General features: G+C 45.4%; 1 protein-coding gene across 9 annotated transcripts in view; it reads right to left on the bottom strand.

The window, feature by feature from the left end:
* The window catches only part of LOC131685291 (serine/threonine-protein phosphatase PP1-beta catalytic subunit), a 283243-nt gene that overhangs the window by 15766 nt on the left and 248133 nt on the right, over positions 1-19344 (bottom strand). For all 9 annotated transcript variants that reach the window (XM_058968909.1, XM_058968907.1, XM_058968906.1 and 6 more), the window contains 4 exons: positions 865-1080; positions 642-781; positions 362-460; positions 58-297 (listed from right to left, as the gene is read on the bottom strand). In XM_058968909.1, the coding sequence (XP_058824892.1) occupies positions 58-297; positions 362-460; positions 642-781; positions 865-1080 (695 nt within the window). The remainder of the gene's footprint in view (positions 1-57; positions 298-361; positions 461-641; positions 782-864; positions 1081-19344) is intronic.

A 19344-nucleotide genomic window follows, 5' to 3' on the forward strand; every position in this document is an offset into this window, starting at 1 on the left:
CATTCGGCAGCAGAATAAATCGTGATAGGCTTTGTTTAGCTATTGTCGTGAACTCACCTGAAAGGAACACATTAGATGTTCGTCCACTGACATCATACCACCGGCATTGTCGAACTCCCCGCAGTAGTTGGGTGCCGAGAAAAGCGTGACCAGCGAGCGTTTGGCGAAAAACTCGTACCCATCCTCGACGACCTGATGTGCCCGGCAGATCAGGTCCAAATCGTGCATACCGAGAAACTTGGAAACCACATCGACACCGAAGGTGAAACTTACGCCGCGATCGTTCTCACCCCAGCCCTGAAGAAAATAAAATAATATTCTACATTCCACGAAAGCCACATTACACGGGTCACTAATTTACCTTTACATCTTTGTCCGGATCGCTCCACAGAAGATCGCACAGCAGTCCAGTGTCTGGAACGTCCGTTGGTCTCATAATTCTTCTAATTTGTTCCATATGCTAAAATAGAAATAGTAAAGTGAGTTTATTAAAAATTCGAACAATAGAATCAGTAATTTAAATTCTTCCCAGAAATCCTTTAAACTATTGATACCAATTAATCCCGCGGAACAAAACCAAAACAATCAACGGGCTTTTAGGTCGAGAAAAATGTGCAAAGCCGCTTGCATGACAAACTCACATTCAAATCCGGGCTCAATCCACCGTGGCAGCAGAAAATCTTCTCATCGATGATGGCCGCAATCGGTAAGCAGTTGAAGCAATCGGTGAAGGTTTTCCACAGCTTAACATTGTACCTTCGTTTGCACTCATCGTAGAATCCTGAAACGGAGGAGAAGAACAGGAATGGAGTGGATATCGTTAGTAGCCGGCTATAGCCCGTTCGTTATCTTCCAGTTCCGTACCGTATATCCTATTAATACTGGCACACTCGTGATTGCCCCGCAGCAGGAAAAAATTCTCTGGATATTTGATTTTGTAGGCCAACAACAGACAGATCGTCTCCAGCGACTGTTTGCCCCGGTCCACGTAGTCACCCAGGAACAGGTAGTTGGCCTCCGGTGGGAATCCACCATACTCGAACAGCCGCAGCAAATCTGTGTACTGGCCGTGGATGTCACCTGTGGAAAAGTGCAGAAGAGATTGAATGAGCGACTCATGCTGACTGGCGAATGTCATTAATCTTGTTCTGTTGGGTTGAAGCACGCTGGTTCCACCAAGCACTTTTTACTTTCGGATTTACTAGTGCAAAAGAAAATTCTCTTGTTTACCCCTGTGTGATATCGTTTTTTTTATAGCGGGGGCTCATAGGACTGCGGCCTATGACTAAGTGGATCTTGGCCAGTCTCGGGAATCAAATTTAGCGAAATCAGACGAAGTGGCGACTGTGTAAACACCGGTCCTCAGGATGACAACATTTTTGTCTCATAAGAGGACCCTTCACGAGCAGTAATATTGACAAATTATTGATAAATATATTGATCGTGTAAGTACATATTGAAAATATTGATTCTGTAGAATGCAAATGGGATTGACGTATTGAAGTAGCCTTGACAATATTTTTATTGACAATATTCTTGTCCCGTGTAGGGTCCTCTATAGAGTGGCGTCTTCTAGTTTTACTACTCCTATATAATGTTCTCCTGCCGGTCTGTTCGAGTAATTTATACAAAACCGCTTCTATATTGATAGTTGTTATGATGTGAACTAGGAAATATGCTAGAGTGGTGACATGATTTTTAAGAGCCACAAAACAGTCCTCCATCATTAGAGACACTTGAGAGATATTCTCATCTACTCACGAACAAGCCAATCTGTTCGAATCGAATACCAAATTGGACCACTTGGCATTCGATTCGAACAAACCACATCGACCTGAGGAAGAAATTCGTCAGCTCCAAAAGCAAAAGTCAGGATTGACTGGTCGAACGAATCAATAAACCCACTCCCAGGTGCCAGTCCTACACTCCTTCCCTGTACCAGCCAACATACCCAAGATCAAACGAGTCGACAACTGGCTGGAACCACTAGTATATATACCATTCTCCGCATTCCCCAAACAGTCGGGGAGGCACCCATTCCAATGGGAATATATCATCCCAGACGAAGGCTACATGACCAGCACAAACCCGTACCTAACTCTTTGAAACGCCCATTTAATCAGAAATAATAAGAGATAATAAGAGACATCAGCCATCGTCCGACTCAGACCGAACAATGCGTATTTCCACTGCATATTAAACTCTTCAGCTTATCAAAATGAAAAAGCAAAACCGTTTCGTTTCGTTATTCACTGTGTTTGTTGCTAAAGGTTTCTATTCGTCCGATGAGTTGATGGCCTTTTTTTACAATGGAGAATACATTTACGTACTAGCCCAGTACACGTGCTATTAGTAGATGCCAAGCTACCACACGGGGTGTACTGGGGGTGTGTCAGGCTCGAATGGTGACGCAGCCATTAATACTGACTAAACTCCATTGGGCTCCGCCATTGTTCCCCCCAGGGACTACATCTCGGTATTACTTCTGGGGGATGGCTGTACTTGATGTACTCATTCACTCTCGCTTACGCGTTCATATGTCCTGTATGAGGCTTACTTGGGTGCTCTCTCTGTCACACCTTGATTCACTCTCTAACACTCCACATGAGGCTTACTTTTGTGCTCACCTTTTTTGTTCCTTGCGAGGCTTACTTTTGTGCTAGCCTCTAACATACCATGTAAGGCTGACTTGGATGCTCACCCTATCACCTGGTTCACTCTCAATCGTATCACTCTATTACACCCCTGTCGCTCCCCCTGGCATCCCCCCCCTGGGATATTTTTCTTAGGCCGCACTTCTGGCATACCATGTGAGGGTTACTTGGGTGCTCAACGTTTCCATACCTTGTGAGGCTGACTTTTGTGCTCACCCTTAACATACCGCTTCGCTCCTCTGCCACGCCCCGAGGCATCGATAGCTAAGTCCCAACATACTACGCCACGGCCCTCCCATCTTGGCATGAGGCAGTTCACATATACGCCTATAACTCGCTCTTCTGCCTTGCTTCGGGGTGGCTGGGTTTACCCCTTACGCGGTTGCCAGTCGCTGCGCCAGGTATCAACCGGTGAGTCCACCTACCTTTCGAGGAGTTGTCCCACTCACGCTGCCATCTGGCGATCGAGGTCACCCTGATGCGCTCGCGGGCTCCTCTATTTCCACGTAGCTCGAAGCACTCCTCATCTTCCCGAATGACCAGCCCGACTGGCATCATACTCGCTATCACGCAGGATGCATCGTGTGATACGGTGTGGTAGGCAGATATCACCCTGAGGTAGGTACTCTCCAATTTCCGTAGGTAACTGGTTACCCTCAGTGCTCTTGACCATGACGGGCCGCCGTACCTGAGGATAGATACAGCAACGCCTGCCAGTAGCCTACGTCTACTGGTGCACACCTTTGAGCTGTTGGACATAATCCTCGATAGTGCCGCAACAGCAGTCGACGCTCTCTTGCACGTATAGTCGACATGGCTGCCGAAGGTCAGCTTGTCGTCTATAATGACTCCGAGAGACTTCAGACTTCGCTGTGAAGTGATCGCGACTTCTCCCACATGGATAACTGCATGTTGTGCCGACGATAACTACCTCCGTCTTATGCTGAGCGAGTTCCAGGCCTTTCGCGCTCATCCATTCCTCCTCCGTGTTGATCGCGTGTTCTGCAGTTAGTTCTACCTCAGGGATTGACTCCCCATAGACCTCCAAGGTTACGTCGTCGGCAAAGCCGACGATCTTGACTCCAGGAGGAAACTTCAGTCTCAGAACCCCGTCATACATGAGGGTCCATAGCACCGGGCCAAGGATCAAGCCCTGCGGGACTCCGGCGGTAATCGGAACCCTTTTCTGACCGGCATCGGTGTCGTATAGCAGTACGCGGTTCTGGAAGCAGCTTTCCAGAATCCGGTACAGACCCACCGGTAGGCTAAGCCGGTGTAACGAGAGCGCGATGGCATCCCAGCTTGCGCTATTGAATGCGTTCTTCACGTCAAGTGTCACTAACGCACAGTATCGAATGCCTCGCCTTTTTCATTGGATCGCTATCTCGGCAGTCTTTATCACTGAGTTGAGAGCGTCCACTGTGGACTTACCCTTCCGAAAGCCAAACTGGTTGCTTGACAGACCGTCCGTACCTTCTGCGTACGGGGTTAGCCTGTTGAGGATGATCCTCTCAAGCAATTTGCCAGTCGTGTCGATCAGACAGATTGGTCTGTACGCCGATGGGTCGCCTGGCGGCTTCCCGAGCTTCGGCAACAACACCAATTTCTGCCTTTTCCATCTATCGGGGAAACGGCACTCGCCAAAGCATCTCTGCATAGCTAGCCTGAACATGTTCGGGTTCGCTATGATCGCTGCCTTGAAAGCGCTGTTTGGATTTTCATCCGGCCCTGGAGCTTTGTTCATTGCTAGGGATTTAGCCACTGCGAGTAGTTCTTCATTCGTCACTGGAGCCACCATTTCGGTCGTGCCCGCACTGTCTCGTAGTGCAGGTGGCCAGGGGCTTGTGGCTCGAGACGGGAAGAGTACTTCGATAATCGTTGCCAACCGGTCACAATCCGGTAGGCGTCACCCCACGGATTCGCGTTGGCACTCACACAGGTTGTCGAAACACGCCCTTTTGCTGCTTTTAATGGCCTTGTTAGGGGCTAATTTCGCAGCTCGAAACACTTCATGGCGGTTCTCTCTTGCATCCTCGGTGCGGGCTCTTTGCATCCTACGTCTAGCTCTGAGGCAGGCTGATCGTAGAGCTGCAATCTTGGCACTCCACCAGTGTACCGGGCATCTGCCTGTTTCTTGGCAGGGTTTTTCTCGGCATAGTGGTGTCCCACGCGCGTGACAGAACGGCTACCAGCGTATCCCCGCTTAGACTGTCGGTGGTGGCCTCCAGTCCCAGGGTCGCGGTGAAAGCTTCGCTGTCGAAGTGGTTGGACTTCCACCCGCGTGCCTGATAGGGATCTCCCGCCCTCGGATGCTGCACACCATAGTTGATCCTAAAGCGGATTGCTAAATGATCGCTATGGGTGTAGCCTTCGTCTACCCTCCATTCCATGCCTGGAACCAGACTCGGGCTGGCAAATGTTACTTCAATCCACGCCTCCACCCCGTTTCTACGGAATGTACTAGCGGAGCCATTATTAGCTAGTACAGTATCGAGTTTCGCAAGCGCCTCCATTAGCGCTTGACCCCTGCTATTTGTACAGCGGCTGCCCCACTCCACTGCCCAAGCGTAAAAGTCTCCCGCTATGACTACCGGTTTCCGGCCCACTAGGTCTGACGAGAGCCTGTCGATCATCTGGTTGAACTGTTCTATGGGCCACCTCGGTGGAGCGTAGCAGCTGCAATAGAACACACAATTGATCTTGGCAATCGCAACACCCTCGGCGGAGGAGTGTATTACCTCTTGAACCGGAAACCGTCCCGTTGTATAGATTGCCACCATTCCAGACCCGTCCGACACCCAATTGCCGTTGCCGGCAGGGATGTTGTACGGGTCTGATAGGAGGGCGACAACTTTCCTCGACTCCGAGACTGACTGCCACAACAGCTGTTGGGCTGCTGCACAATGGTGAAGATTTAGCTGTGTGACGTTCATGGCTTCTTCTTATTTGCCTCACCGAAGGGACACTAAGGTCCACCCATAGCATGATTACGGGCTTGCTTCTTAGCGGTGCAGTTAAGGCATTAATGCGCCTTAGTGCAGCCCGCTCCTTATGCCCCTCCTCGCCGCAGCGACGACATAGTTTGCTCCTGTCTGTACCCTTACATTCGTGCGACTTATGGCCGGACTCAAGTCACCGATAGCACCTATCCACTGAAGGCGGCTGGGGTATGCTAATTGGGCATACCGACCAGCCGATCTTCAGTTTACCTTTCACGGTAACCTTTTTGGCATCTGCCTTCAGTAGCCTGAAGTAGGCTACTTGGGGGACCTTCCGGCACCCTCTCAAGTGCTCAGAGGCCCGCTCGATTGTCACGTCGCATTGCTCTTTGACGGCTGCGACGACATCGTGAACTCGTCCAGTTGTTTACACTGGAGAGTCATTTCCGCCCCTAACGACCTCACCTGGGTGCCTTCACCCAGGACCTCTTGGGCCAAGATCTTATAGAATGCACTGGATTGTGCGCCTCGCTTCAGCACCAAAATCATTTCTCCTGTATTGGTCTCACGCTGCGCACGTCTTGCCCGAGGGTCGAGAGACTTTCGGCCGCCCTCATCGACTTTAGGACGTCGGCATATTTGTCCTTGTCGGTCATTAACCACAAGGCCTAGCCTCTGTCCTTGGCCTTCTTCGCGGGCCGAGGTGCATTCGGTGTCGGTGTTGGCTTCTTCTTAGTGACCAGCGTCCAGGGGTTTACGCCCCCCTGCCCCGGTTGCGCCGAGTTTCTGGTACCTTCTCTCTGCCCGGCGGTGTCATTTTCGCCCCGGTTTACCTCGACAAAACGGCGTTTGGCCGTGACGGTTACACGCCGTATGGTGTTGGTTTTTGCACCCTCGCCTGGTGACTTCCTAGGGCGCTTCGCGTTCGACGTCGTCTTGCGCTTGCCCTTCGAGGGGAACTCAGCTGGCGCTTCGAGCGACTTGGCTGCTCCATAGAAGGGGAAGGCCCCTATCTGGATACCTATGTCGGCCTTCTCTCTTCCCTCCCTCTTGTAGGCCACTGTCTGGGTTTCTCTGTCGGACTTCTCCCGACATTCCACCCTCTTGGCGTGAGCCTGCTGTTCCTGTCTTGCGACACGAACGGCCTTCCGTAGCACCAGCAGGCTCTGTTTCAGCTCCTTGCTGATATTTTGCTTCGCGTTAGTGGACTCGATTATAGTATCGAGCTGCTCCAGCACTTTACGTATCGCGGTTAGTGGCCCGTCCAGCGCTTTGGTAGGGTTATTTTCTACCACTGCTGGGGGGTCACTGGTGCTGTCGGATGCAGCCCCCGTCGCTCCACTACTCTTCCCACTGGAGGGAGATCTCATCAAACCACCTTTAGTAAAGGGGTTCGGCACCTCCGATTGTTTGTTTTTATTGTTTTTCGCGTCGCTCATTGATCCCACGAGTTGCGCGAGAAAGAAAAGTCCGCCACGCCAGAGCTCCGCAGTAACGTGGTAAGGGACACTTACCGTGTGGGTTGCCCAGGTACCCCACAGGCTCCGTTAACGATCGAGCATCTTTTTCACCCCCTCGATCACTCATCCGTCGGTACGGGTCGCTTCACGCCTTGGACTTGGGGTTATCACCTTTTTTGCTTTACGTGGTGACCGCGACCCAGATCATCACAACCATCCTCCTTTACCAGGGCTTTAGACCTGTAGCTCTGGTTCTCAATAGTTTCAAGTACGTAGGTGGTTATTACAGACATGCTACTATTAAGATCCGTCATTCGCTAGCGGAGTTTGAGTGGATGGCCTGCGGAGCTTCGAATGTTTTGTAGCTTTGGGTGTGGCTCGGCGAGTCGGTGCCCAGTGCAACAAAGCTGACATGGCCACTCTAGCAAGTATGATGCCTGTTTGCTTCGAGTTGTAGTTGTTATATGTTATATGTGTAACCCGGTCCGAGTGAGGCCGAGGGCTTACACTAATGTGTCCGCCTACCAGACGTTCAGCACCGTCGGTATTCATGGAATTTTTTGTGGAAGTATCCTAGATATGTTCGAGGAATCCTACATAGCTCAAAGAGGAGATAACGATCCCTTCGCTCACTGGATCTCTGGGTAGGATATCTTGGAGGGAGCCGCCGCACAGTGGGACCAATCTAAAAAAGGTGGGACAAAACCTATTTGAGGCCTTAGATGTCATTTTAGAGCCAGCATTTCTTCGTAGGATATGTTCACAATATTATTCTGCAACTTTTTAAATATAATATTTTGTTGTTGGACTAAAGTAGAGTACCCGAGCAAAAAATTTTTTTTTTCAAAAAATTGTTTTAGAGGGTCGATGTTTTCGACAAAGTTGTAGAATATTATGTTTTGAATAACTTCTTCTAAGATACCACAGACATCAGACATCAAATTTGAGGCAAAATTGTTGTTTTTTGAAAATATGATCAAAAAATCAGTTTTTCGACATTTCCATGCTAAATACCTTAAGAGCTGGGGTCAGTTTGTGTTGTGAGTCATTTGTGCGGGAGAGTGTGTCGTTTTGTTTCCATAGAGTACGATTCTCGCTTGACGCCGCAAAGTCATTTTCGTTCACGATGTAAGAATGGTGCCGTTTTGGTAATATCGTTCGTGCTGTTTACGAGTTTCCTTTTGATACATTGCATCGAGAAGGTCCATTTGGGTAAACTGGGGGAGTATGAGATGTTCTCGCATGGTGTTGGTTAGGTTTGGAAATGAAAGTTTTAAATGATTGTGTGTTTCGTGAGAGGGCCGTATTCATAGTGCAGTGATAAGCGTATTGTGTCTTGTGAAGTTTTGGTAGTGAAATCGGATTCCTAGAGTAGATTGAGTTTCGCTTTATGATCAAATATGGCATTCCTGAGGATCTGACAGTATGCGTGCGCTATGAAATTCCGTTTGAACTAATACCACTACAATTACATAGCATATGTGTTACCATTGGAATGCCTTCCTGTGATGGTGTGCACCGTCCCATATTTAAAGCGGGGGAAGACAATTCCAACAGGATTATCTATGACATTGCATTAAGTTTCATTCAGCAAAAATAGGACTTACTAGTGTATTGCGATGCTCGTGTGTTTAATTTCAATAGAACGTGAAACGCACGGGCGAAGGCTACGCGAACGCGAACGAAATTCACACCTTTCCGATCCGATTCAGTGGCGGTACGGTAACGTGTGCGGGTGCCGGTATTCTTTCGTGCGGGACTTGTCCGGGACAGTGTCATATCGGACAGGTGTGGATGCTCGCATTTGAGTTGTATGGACGGTGTCTATGGGCGGTGCTGGACCGGGACTGGGACGGATCGAATAGGTATGAATACAGTTTAAAAGTATAGATTGGGTGTAATTGTTCCATTTCATGCACACCGATTAAGTTGTTTACAGCGTCTGGCGAGAATTCGACGACCTTTGTTATATACTCCCATTTCTACACGCCGACAGTTATATGCACAGGGATTCTATTAAAGATGATGCGGTGTTCAATTGTAAGAAATAATGTCACTCACTTTTCTCAGAGATGACTGGGCAAATTTGAATTTTATTTCGATCGGAGTTGTATGAATCGAGTATGACACCACATAACATATGCTTTGTAGATAATTTTTTTCTTTTTTGTCAAATTTTGGCCATATTCCGCCGTAGGCACTTGAAGCTGAGATTTATTTCTCTTACCAAGATACGTTTCAGACCGTCGAATTGCAATAAACACCTGAATCGCGCGCGGAAATAAGTGCATATAACCCCAAATCTAGTAGATTAACACGTTATGTGCAAAAACGCTGTCATGACACGAAAAAAAATTTAAAAAAATCTATTAGCGTAAAAACTATATGCGTGCGTAGTTGATTGTATGTCCGACGTACAAACTCGGTTGTTTTGGGTACTTGGGTAGTGCTTATTTTATACCGCTCAAAGTGTAGTTCAGTCAGCATAATAATTCGCGCAAACATTGATCGCATAAGAGTTGGCATTTTATTCTATCGTTAGTAGAGAAACAGCAATGAAAGTGCATATTAAAAATACTCTTGACTTGTGTTTCTACTAAACAATTCTCAAACGAATATTGATATCAGATTCGCTCGCGCTTTTAGCAATACTCCTACGGCCGGCTGTTTGGAGTTCAAATTGCTGTAGTTTAGGGAAAAACTAAATCACTCTCGATGGCCGGCTATCCAGAGTTTAAATATAAGAAAAATCATAACTAAATATCTTTTTGCTCTGAGTATACGTGTACTCGGAGATTAACCATCCCACCGCATAAAACAAATTCATTTTGTGGTCGCATTGCCTGCTTGTGGCGAATCCTAGACCTGTACCTGTCCTTCAATCCAACTCCGTAATACCTACGGAAGCGTCGCTGAGTCGGGGGCCTTCCTTAAGTAGGTATTACATCAACATTTCCTACCCTATCCTAAGTATCGGTGAAGATGGTCGTGGCCGGCAATAACGATTCTCATGCTATTGGTTTACTGAACTCATATGAGATATAGTTCATTCCCGATCATTTATCTCACAAGCAAGATGAGTTGAGCTACCTATAGGCAACATGATAATCGTTAGTATGCAATCTACGAATAGCACCGTGCTGCGCAACGCAACGCAACGCATTTCCATGCTAAATACCTTAATTAATTAATTTAATATGTTCCACAAACTTGCAGGTAACGCTAAAATACAACTTTTTGTTGAAGGAACTAATAACCTAAAATCAATATTTTGGCTTCTAAAACTATTTTTCATATAAATTTACTCTATTTTCATCAAAGATTTCTGTTTTTAGGTACACTTTTGTGCAGCCAAACTTTGGCTATTGCGATACTCTATTATTCGTAGAATAAAACTAATACTACATAGAAACAGGATATAGTTGGACGCATTGTTTGGGTGACCATTCATGTACGACGGTTTATAACATAAAATGTGTCCATATTATGTTTAATTTATATACATTATTAGCTATCAACAAAATCTTACATTTTTTGCGCACATACAAGCATATAGAACTTCTGGAGTTGATCAATTACGGTTACAATATGAAAAAGTGAAAAAATAATATAAATTTTGAATTTAAACTGCCGAAGAACAACGAATTCAGCTCAAAAAATAATGGTATTTTCAACAGAATTGTTCCAAATACAATATTTGACAACTTTGCTGAAGGCTCCAGCCATTTAAACAAAATTTGATTTATTTAGTTCGGGATTTCTACTTTAAATAAGATTAGTTCTACAAATTCATAAAAGTAGAGTAATATCTATTTGAGGCCTTAGATATTATTGAACCTAAGTGTGTGGAAAATATTCACAATATAATTGAATCATTTCTATTTTTTTAGATGGTTGAAGACTTCAGCAAAGTTGTATAATATTCAATTTCAAACATTTTTGTTAAAAATACCTTATACATACTGTAGATTTATTTTTTAATCCGAAATCGTTGTTCTTTGGCAGTTTAAATTCAACATTTATATTATTTTTTCCCTTTTCCATATTGTAACCTTAATTAATCAACTCAATATGTTCTACATGCTTGTAAGTGCGTGCAAAACATAAGATTTTGCTAATAGCTAATAATGTATATAAATTAATAATAATATAAGCACATTTTATGTTATAAACCGTCGTACATGAATGGTCACCCAAACAACGCATTTTATTCTACGAATAATAGAGTATTGGAATAGCCAAAGTTTGGCTGCACAAAAGTGCACTTAAAAACAGAAATCTTTGATGAAAATAGAGTAAATTTATATGAAAAATAGTTTTAGAAGCCAAAATATTGATTTTAGGTTATTAGTTCCTTCAACAAAAAGTTGTATTTTAGTGTTACCTGCAAGTTTGTAGAACATATTAAGGCTCAAGTTACCTCAAGGCTTGGTAGTATGCGTAAGAAAAATTGTGTTCAGCTTTGCCACCAGATTATCCATTTAAACCTTTTCAAAACTCTAAAAGAAGAATATCAGTCGATTTATTAGATCATCAGGATTCAGTTCATGCAAAATACCTGCTGGAAAAATCATCGGCTTAGCTGGATGGTGCTTTTGAAAAAGTGGCTGTGATTTTTTGTCACACTACCACACCGAGCTGGGGTACGCAACACAACTGCGCAATGAAAAAACCATAGCCACTTTTTCAAAAGCACCATCCAGCTAAGCCGATGGTTTTTCCAGCAAGTATTTTGCATGAATTGAATCGTGTTGATCTAATAAATCGACTGATATTCTTCTTTTAGAGTTTTAAAAAGGTTAATATGGATAATCCGGTGGCAAAGCTGAACACAAATTTTCCTACGCACACTACCAAGCGTTCAATTCTAACACATGCTTAAAAAAGGTAACTTGAACCTTAAATTAATCAATTAAGGTTTTTAGCATGGAAATATCAAAAAACTGATGTTTTAATCATATTTTCAAAAAACAACAATTTTGCCTCAAATTTGATGTCTGATGTCTGTGGTATCTTAGAAGAAGTTATTCAAAACATAATATTCTACAACTTTGTCGAAGACATCAACCCTCTAAAACAATTCTTTGAAAAAAAATTTTTTACTCGGGTACTCTACAACAACAAAATATTCCATTTAAAAAGTTGCAGAATAATATTGTGAACATATCATACGAAGAAATGCTGGTTCTAAAATGACATCTAAGGCCTCAAATAGGTTTTGTCCCACCTTTTTTAGATTGGTCCCACTGTGCGCCGGCGGCTACGAATGTTTACTAACTCCGAGCAGTTTAACTAGGAGGTGATTCGTAGTGAGCCAGGTTTGAAATTTTGAGTTGATCGACCCTGGTGATTGTGTTTTTGTGGTGATCTTTGTATCACCAGTGTACAATCAGAAGAGAGCTCTTTGCTCGAGACGTTCAGGGCGATTAATACAGTACTCGAGATTGCCAGATTGATTCCTCCAGCTGACCGTGAAGTGTTTCCTTGTTTTAATCCGATATTCGTAGACTATATCCGCGCAGGGTACTAATTTGAAAAGCAGCTTCACGTTAAGTCTCCAGCGAGCTTCCAGTACATGCGCCACATCGTTTCGGTTGATCCCACAATGCCCGGAAACCCAGAAAATTGTAGTCAACGAGTCGTAGTGGTTTTCGTTAGGCTGTACATACGGTGCGCGGGATGTACCCGTTTCCAGGACGGAGGTTACCGATGCGAAGTCGGACAGTATGACTGTCGAGATGCCATCTATTTCGTTAACCGGCGTTGGGATATTCGTGCGGTTTCCATTCCAAATAGAACAGATTCAAAAAAAAGTCGGAAGGCGCTGTCTGTCCTTTTTTCCAGACTCGCACTCCCCAGCGGTCGACCAACTTGAACGCATCCAAAGCCGATTTTTCATTGACTGCAAACTTTGTTCGGACTACCTTTACTGAGATGGTCCTACCCCAAACAATATAGATAAACCGGATTTGGCACGAAAAGCGGTCTCGAGTCCTGTGGAGAAGCCCCATTTCAAGAAGTTCGATGCCAGTGTATTCCAGAAATATGTTTTGGGTGACCATCGGAGAATGCCTCCGTTGGTATGCTTGAAAGTAGATTGGAATCCAGTCAGATCATTTTGTTCCTCTGATGGCGGCCCTCGCGTTTTAATTGTAGCACTCGATATCCTCCAGATGGGGATCATGCCCATATCGCAGTATCGATGACGAAATAGTAGATAGTAGACGTCTCGTGGTGCTTCTCGGACCGCCGACGTTTGGCATACCAAAAGTCGCCAACGAACGCAATAGCGAGAATCATAATTATCGCTATTGCGTTCGTTGCTTTCGCCGACTTGTCACAGGTGTAGCCTGTCCCGACCCGACACCTCCAGTGTCTCATCCATCACCATTAGTGACACGTCGTCCGCGAAATCCAAGATTTTCACTTTCCTGGGAAGCCGCAGTGTTAAGACCTGATCGTACATTCCGTTTCAAAGAGTTGGACAGGGAATGGAGCCCTGAGGAACGTCCACTGTGTCTCGCATTGACTTTTGCCCTTCGCTCGTCTCGTACAGCAGCACTCTGCTCTGGAAGTAGCTCTTCAGGATCTGGCATAGATCGTCGGGAACCCTCATTCTGTGCAGCGCTGCAACTTCCCAGCTGGCGCTGTTAAATGCATTCTTCACATCTATCGTGACCAAAGTGCAGTATCGATCTCCTCCTCGCTTCTGTTTGGATGCCTTCTAAGTACACTCGAGCACTGTCCGAATAGCATTCACTGTCGATGCTCCTTCGCGGAATCCGAACTGCATCTTGGACAGGCCGCGCTTACCCTCCGTGCGTTTCGTCAGCCTGTGAAGAATGATTCTTTCCAGGAGCTTTTCGAGCGTATCCAGCAGACATATGGGCCTATACGAGGACGGATCGCCTGGTGGCACATTTCGAGGAAGTTGTCTTCGTTTAAAAACTTCTGTAGCACCATCCTGAACAAGTTCGGATATGCCACGATAACACCACGTTTGGTATTCCACCCGGGCCCGGGCTTTCTTTGATTCCAGGTGCTTGGATGCGTTTGCGAGCTAATTGTTAGGCACTTGTCGATCGTCCGTGTTTGCTTCTTGCCTTTCGTTGAACGGTATCGGTGGCCAGACAGTTGGGTCGTGCTTCGGGAACAGATCCGCGACTTCAGCTTACTCGGGCATATTTCTGCTGACGTCGTCGAGCTCTTCATTTTCACCATCACGACTCGGTACGCGTCACCCCAGGCATTGGCATCCACTTCTTGGGACAGCTCCTTGTGGCAATCTGACTTGCTGAGTCTGATTTCCCGTTTCAAAGCGGCCCTAGCTTTCCGAAAAGCTGCCTTGCGCTCTTCTCTATCTAACACCGATATTGCTCGCTGAGCCCGTTCTGAGACAAGCAGCGCGTAGCGTACTAAGCGAATCGTTTCATTGGACGCCGACTGTTCCAGTTTTCGCGTTCCTTCTTGTTAGATCAGCCGCATCCCCGCTCTCGGTCTCGCCTTTCGGCCGAACTGCCTCAACGAAGATGTCTTTGTTGGAGGCTTTCGATTTCGTCTTCCACCTTCGGTTGCCGGTCATCCTTTTCCGCCATGCTGAAGAGTTTCGTTGAGTGATACAGTAACGAATCGTCTGGTGGTCGCTATGCGTGGTGTACGCTTCGCATACGCTTCAATCCATGTTTGCCGTCAATGAAGGACTACAGAATGTGACGTTGATGATAGACTCCATCCCATGTCTCCGAAATGTGCTAACAGAACCTTAATTCAGAGCTTCCCGCAGGATACAGACACACTTCACAACCCAGACGTTGAAGTCACCACCAATGACTACCGGCTTTCGACCGATCAACTGCTCGATTAACTGCTCCAGCATAAGGCTGAACTGCTCCACTGTTCACCCTGGAGGAGTGTAATAGCTGCACACGAAGCCGCCGTTGCTTTTGGCGATCAGGAAGATTTCGTATGAGCGCACTACCACTTCTTGAATGGAGAATCTACCGATAACTTGTATCACGGCCGTTCCCTATCTATCCGCCACTCAGTTACCGTTATCAGGGGGACTTTATACGGCTCTGCAATCAAAGCGACATCTCACATAGGTTTTGGCGTAGACTGCTGCCACAACAGTTGCCGTGCGGTGTCACAGTGATTCAAATTTATCTGGGTTATCTCCATTACCGGTGGCCTTATAGGTAAGATATTTAAAGCCACCCGTCTGATAGCCGTTTCCGTCCGCTGAACTGCAAATCATGCACTTCGACCTCTGCGTGTAGTCTTCAAGCACATCGCGGATCTATCCGGGCCCTTGCCAAATGTCCAAAATCCAAACACTTGAAGTATTTCTCCGCACGTTTATTTACTCATGGGGCGGCTCTCAATGGGCATCTCGACCATTCAACCGTAACTTTGCCTACCTCCAGTGCCTAGTCTGCAGCGGTTACCGGTAAACGAATCATCGCTGTCTGAGTTCCTCCGTATTCCTTCTTCAATCGGATCGTCGTGTGCACCTCGCCCAGGTTACACTGCTGCTTCAGTGTACCTCTCAGCTCATCTTCCATTGTGATTTCATCTAGGTCACACTCTCCGGCCTTTTCACCCATTGAATTGATAATAGTCTCCTGCTAGGTCCAGCTGTTAATCGTGGGATTCTTCTTCAACTCGAAAGGCATTTCGTCTATTAGATACGCTTGATTCTTACCACGTTTTCCCTTAAACCCCTCAGCTCCGAGTCCTCTCTGACCTTCTCAAGCAGCGCTGCATACGTTGTCGCGGCATTGGTTTTGATGAGCGTGGCTTCTCTCTTTGGCGTCATCTGACGAGCCGAAGGTTTTTCTTTCCTCTTCAGCTACCATTTTCGCTCTTCCTTTAGCTTTTGCTGTTTCTCATGTTACTTTTTTCGACCTATAACGGTACTCCAGCTTTTTCCATGTTAAGTGACGTCCTTACGTTCGACAACAACAGCGTTCTCGGGCGTCGAGGTTTCTTGTCCTCTTTGGAGTCACGGAAACTGGTGTGTTCTCCACTCCAATCTGCTTTTTCTACCCCTGCTTCGGAGGGACTAGGAAGATTGTAGTCTTAGCTGACGCCAATACTCGCTCAGCTACATCAGCCCTCCGCGTTACCGTGTGCTACTCCTTCACGGCAGACTCTAACGCCTTCCGGATTCTGAGAAACGTCTCCTTAATGTCGTTATAAGCATTGTTTCTCGCATCCACAAACTTATGGAACTCCTTCGCCATGTACTTCGCTGCCACTATTTTTGGCTTCTGGAAATCTTGCTCTTCTCTAGCTGTTATTGCTTCTCCTCCTCCTGCTCTTACTGAATGACTTCAGCTGTTGCTGGTGGTGGTGACCTCACCAAACCACCTCTGGCGAACGGATTCACCGCACCTGCTCCGTATGTGTAAGTTTCTTGTTTTTGCCTTTCTCCTTTAGAAAGGTTATGTAATCACTCTGAACATCGTCAACCTGGTCGCGGCCCGGAGGGCCGTCTGTCATATACCATTCGACTCAGTTCGTCGAATTGTATGCGTATGGGTCATTCCATGCGAAGTGATCAAGGCACGTGTAATCGACCTTCATGGATTTGAACCAAATTTGGAGGAATTGTTCATCTAGGGTCAATATATAAAAACCCAAATTTTTGTGTCAATTGAACCATCCCTCGGGTCAAGGGAGCACCCCCCGTTTTGGCAAATTGCCAAAACTCTTGATTTTCTATTTACTCTAGAATCAAACCACATGATGGCTTTTGAAGAAAATTTTTCTAGGAATCTAGAAAAAATATTATTTTTTACCGGCAGTGCTGCCAACTATGCGATTTTTTCAGTTAAATATTTAAAGTTAATTTTTCTCTCAATACAATATTTTAATTTTGAAAATTTTAACGTCATCGCGTTCCTCAGACATTTTTACATAAAAATCACTTATCCCAATATAATATGAGCGCATCCTGAGATACGCCGTTTTGAATAGAAAAAACCGTCATTTCCCATATAAAATTGCAAGCGCAGCACTAAAAAACTAACTTGCGTATTCTGAGTTCAAACATAATTTTTCGTGAAGTAGAAAAAAGAAGAGAAATGATGAAAAACTACGTTTTTGGTTTGCTTCTAGCAGATCAGGGTCGATTTTTATGACCGTTTGAAGATTTTCTCAATTTTGGCCAATAAAAATGTATTTTTATATGAGAAAATGGAAGTTTTTCCCATCAAAACGGTATATCTCAGGATGCTCAGGTGTTTTATGTAAAAATGTCTGAGGAACGCGATGGCATTAAAATTTTCAAAATTAAAATATATGTATTGAGAGAAAAATTAACTTAACTTAAATATTTAACTGAAAAAATCGCATAGTTGGAAGCACTGCAGGCAAAAAAAAATTTTTTTTTTCTAGACTCCTTGAACAATTTTCTTCAAAAGCCAACTTGCGGTAGAACCGGAGATATGAACAAAATAAAATCAAGGGTTTTGGCAATTTGCCAAAACGGAGGGTGCTCCCATGACCCGAGGGATGGTTCAATTGACACAAAAATTTGGGTTTTTATATATTGACCCTACATGAACAATTCCTCCAAATTTGGTTCAAATCCGTGAAGGTCGATTTCAAGTTTGCACCTTTTTTTGATCACTTCGCGTGGAATGACCCGTATGTATGTGTGTGTAAGTATGTATGTATATGACCAAAAATAAGCACATCGGTTACTCGGAGATGGCTGAACCGATTTCATCAAACTTAATCTCAAATGAAAGGTACAACGTTCCCATAGGCTGCTATTGAGTTTCATTAAATTCTGAGCTCCGGTTCCGGAGTTGCGGGTTTAAGAGCGCGGACATGCAGCAAATTCACATTTTTGCCTTTCTTCTATAGAAAGGTTACGCAATCACTCTAAACATCGTCAACCTAATCCCGGCCAATTTTTTTGACTTACATAGGTTTTCTGTATTTTAACAGGGTCGTAGTTAGGGGGATTCGGTGAGGGGCACCCCCCCACATCTCTCATCACCCTTCCCTAAACCGCCCTTCCCTCATCAAGTACCCCTCCACGCGAATAAAATTTTCTAATTCCTCTAGAATAAACTTTCCTAGTGGGTCTGAAAAACCAGTGAAAAATTTGGTTTGAAATGATTTTGAGTTGAGTGACTAATTTTAAATTTCTTAACAAGTTGAAATTTTTTGGCGGGGTCCAAACCCCCGAACCCTCCTCCTGGATCCGCCGCTGGTTTCAAGTGTTTCAGCGTCGACATATAGCGACTTAAGTTCATAGCTGTCGATTCATTGTACGTATGTGTAAATCGCACCGAATATTTAATAGACATTTCCACCATTATATTAAACATAACCAGCCATGGAATCGTACTTTGGATAAATGAGAAAGGCACAATTGCACCATTAGGTGGATTAAAACGGGTTTTTTCTACATTTTATTGGGTCCCAACTCCTGGCCGCTATCTCCACTCGTTGTACCTTGTCGCCTCTTGTGATCCCATGGTTATCTATGAGAGCAGTGAGGTCATGCTAGGGTTGACACTATCCTTCATGGGGAGTAATATTCAGAGCCGGATCGGCGTGAAATCTGGACTGGTCCCACCGAACCTAGTACCACCAACTAAATGGTGAAGAGTTTTGAACGTAATCATAGACCTGCCAGGGTTTTGGTCGGTACGGGGGCAGTCGTGCTGTTAGCCCACTCGCCATTACAAGTCGGTGTCATCCGAGCTTACTCAGGGAGTAGAAAAGCACGCTTGTCAGCCCAAAGTCGCCATCCGATTCGTGACCCGTGTCCTGTCCGTTGACGTGACAGGATGACAATCCAATCAAAGTTAAACCATCTTCAGAGGATGGTCTTGATGGCGATGACTGGTGCGTTCTCGACAACACCTACTGCTGCTCTCAAGGCACTCTTGAACATAAAACCACTACATGTGTTTCTGAAACAAGAAGCACTTTCTTGTGCATACCGTCTTAAGGTTATTGGGCTCTGGAACAGTAACCCAATAGATCGTGTAACTAGCCACACAAGACTGTGGCCCCAAATGGTAACTTGGGATGAATATACACTTGCTCCCAGTGACCTTACACTCACATGTAGTTTTCCTTCTAAAACTTTCAATGTGAAAATTCCTCTTCGTGAGGAATGGTTGTCTGGCTGGATGGAGCGACAACTTGAAGAATACGTAGTTTGTTATACGGACGGTTTTTTGTTGGAGGGCCGAGCCGGTGCTGGTGTCTATTGTCATGAGATGAGATTAAACCAATCACATTCGCTTGGTAGATACTGTACCGTAT

Source organism: Topomyia yanbarensis, chromosome 2 (assembly GCF_030247195.1).
Source record: "Topomyia yanbarensis strain Yona2022 chromosome 2, ASM3024719v1, whole genome shotgun sequence".
NCBI classification, from domain to species: Eukaryota; Metazoa; Arthropoda; class Insecta; order Diptera; family Culicidae; genus Topomyia; species Topomyia yanbarensis.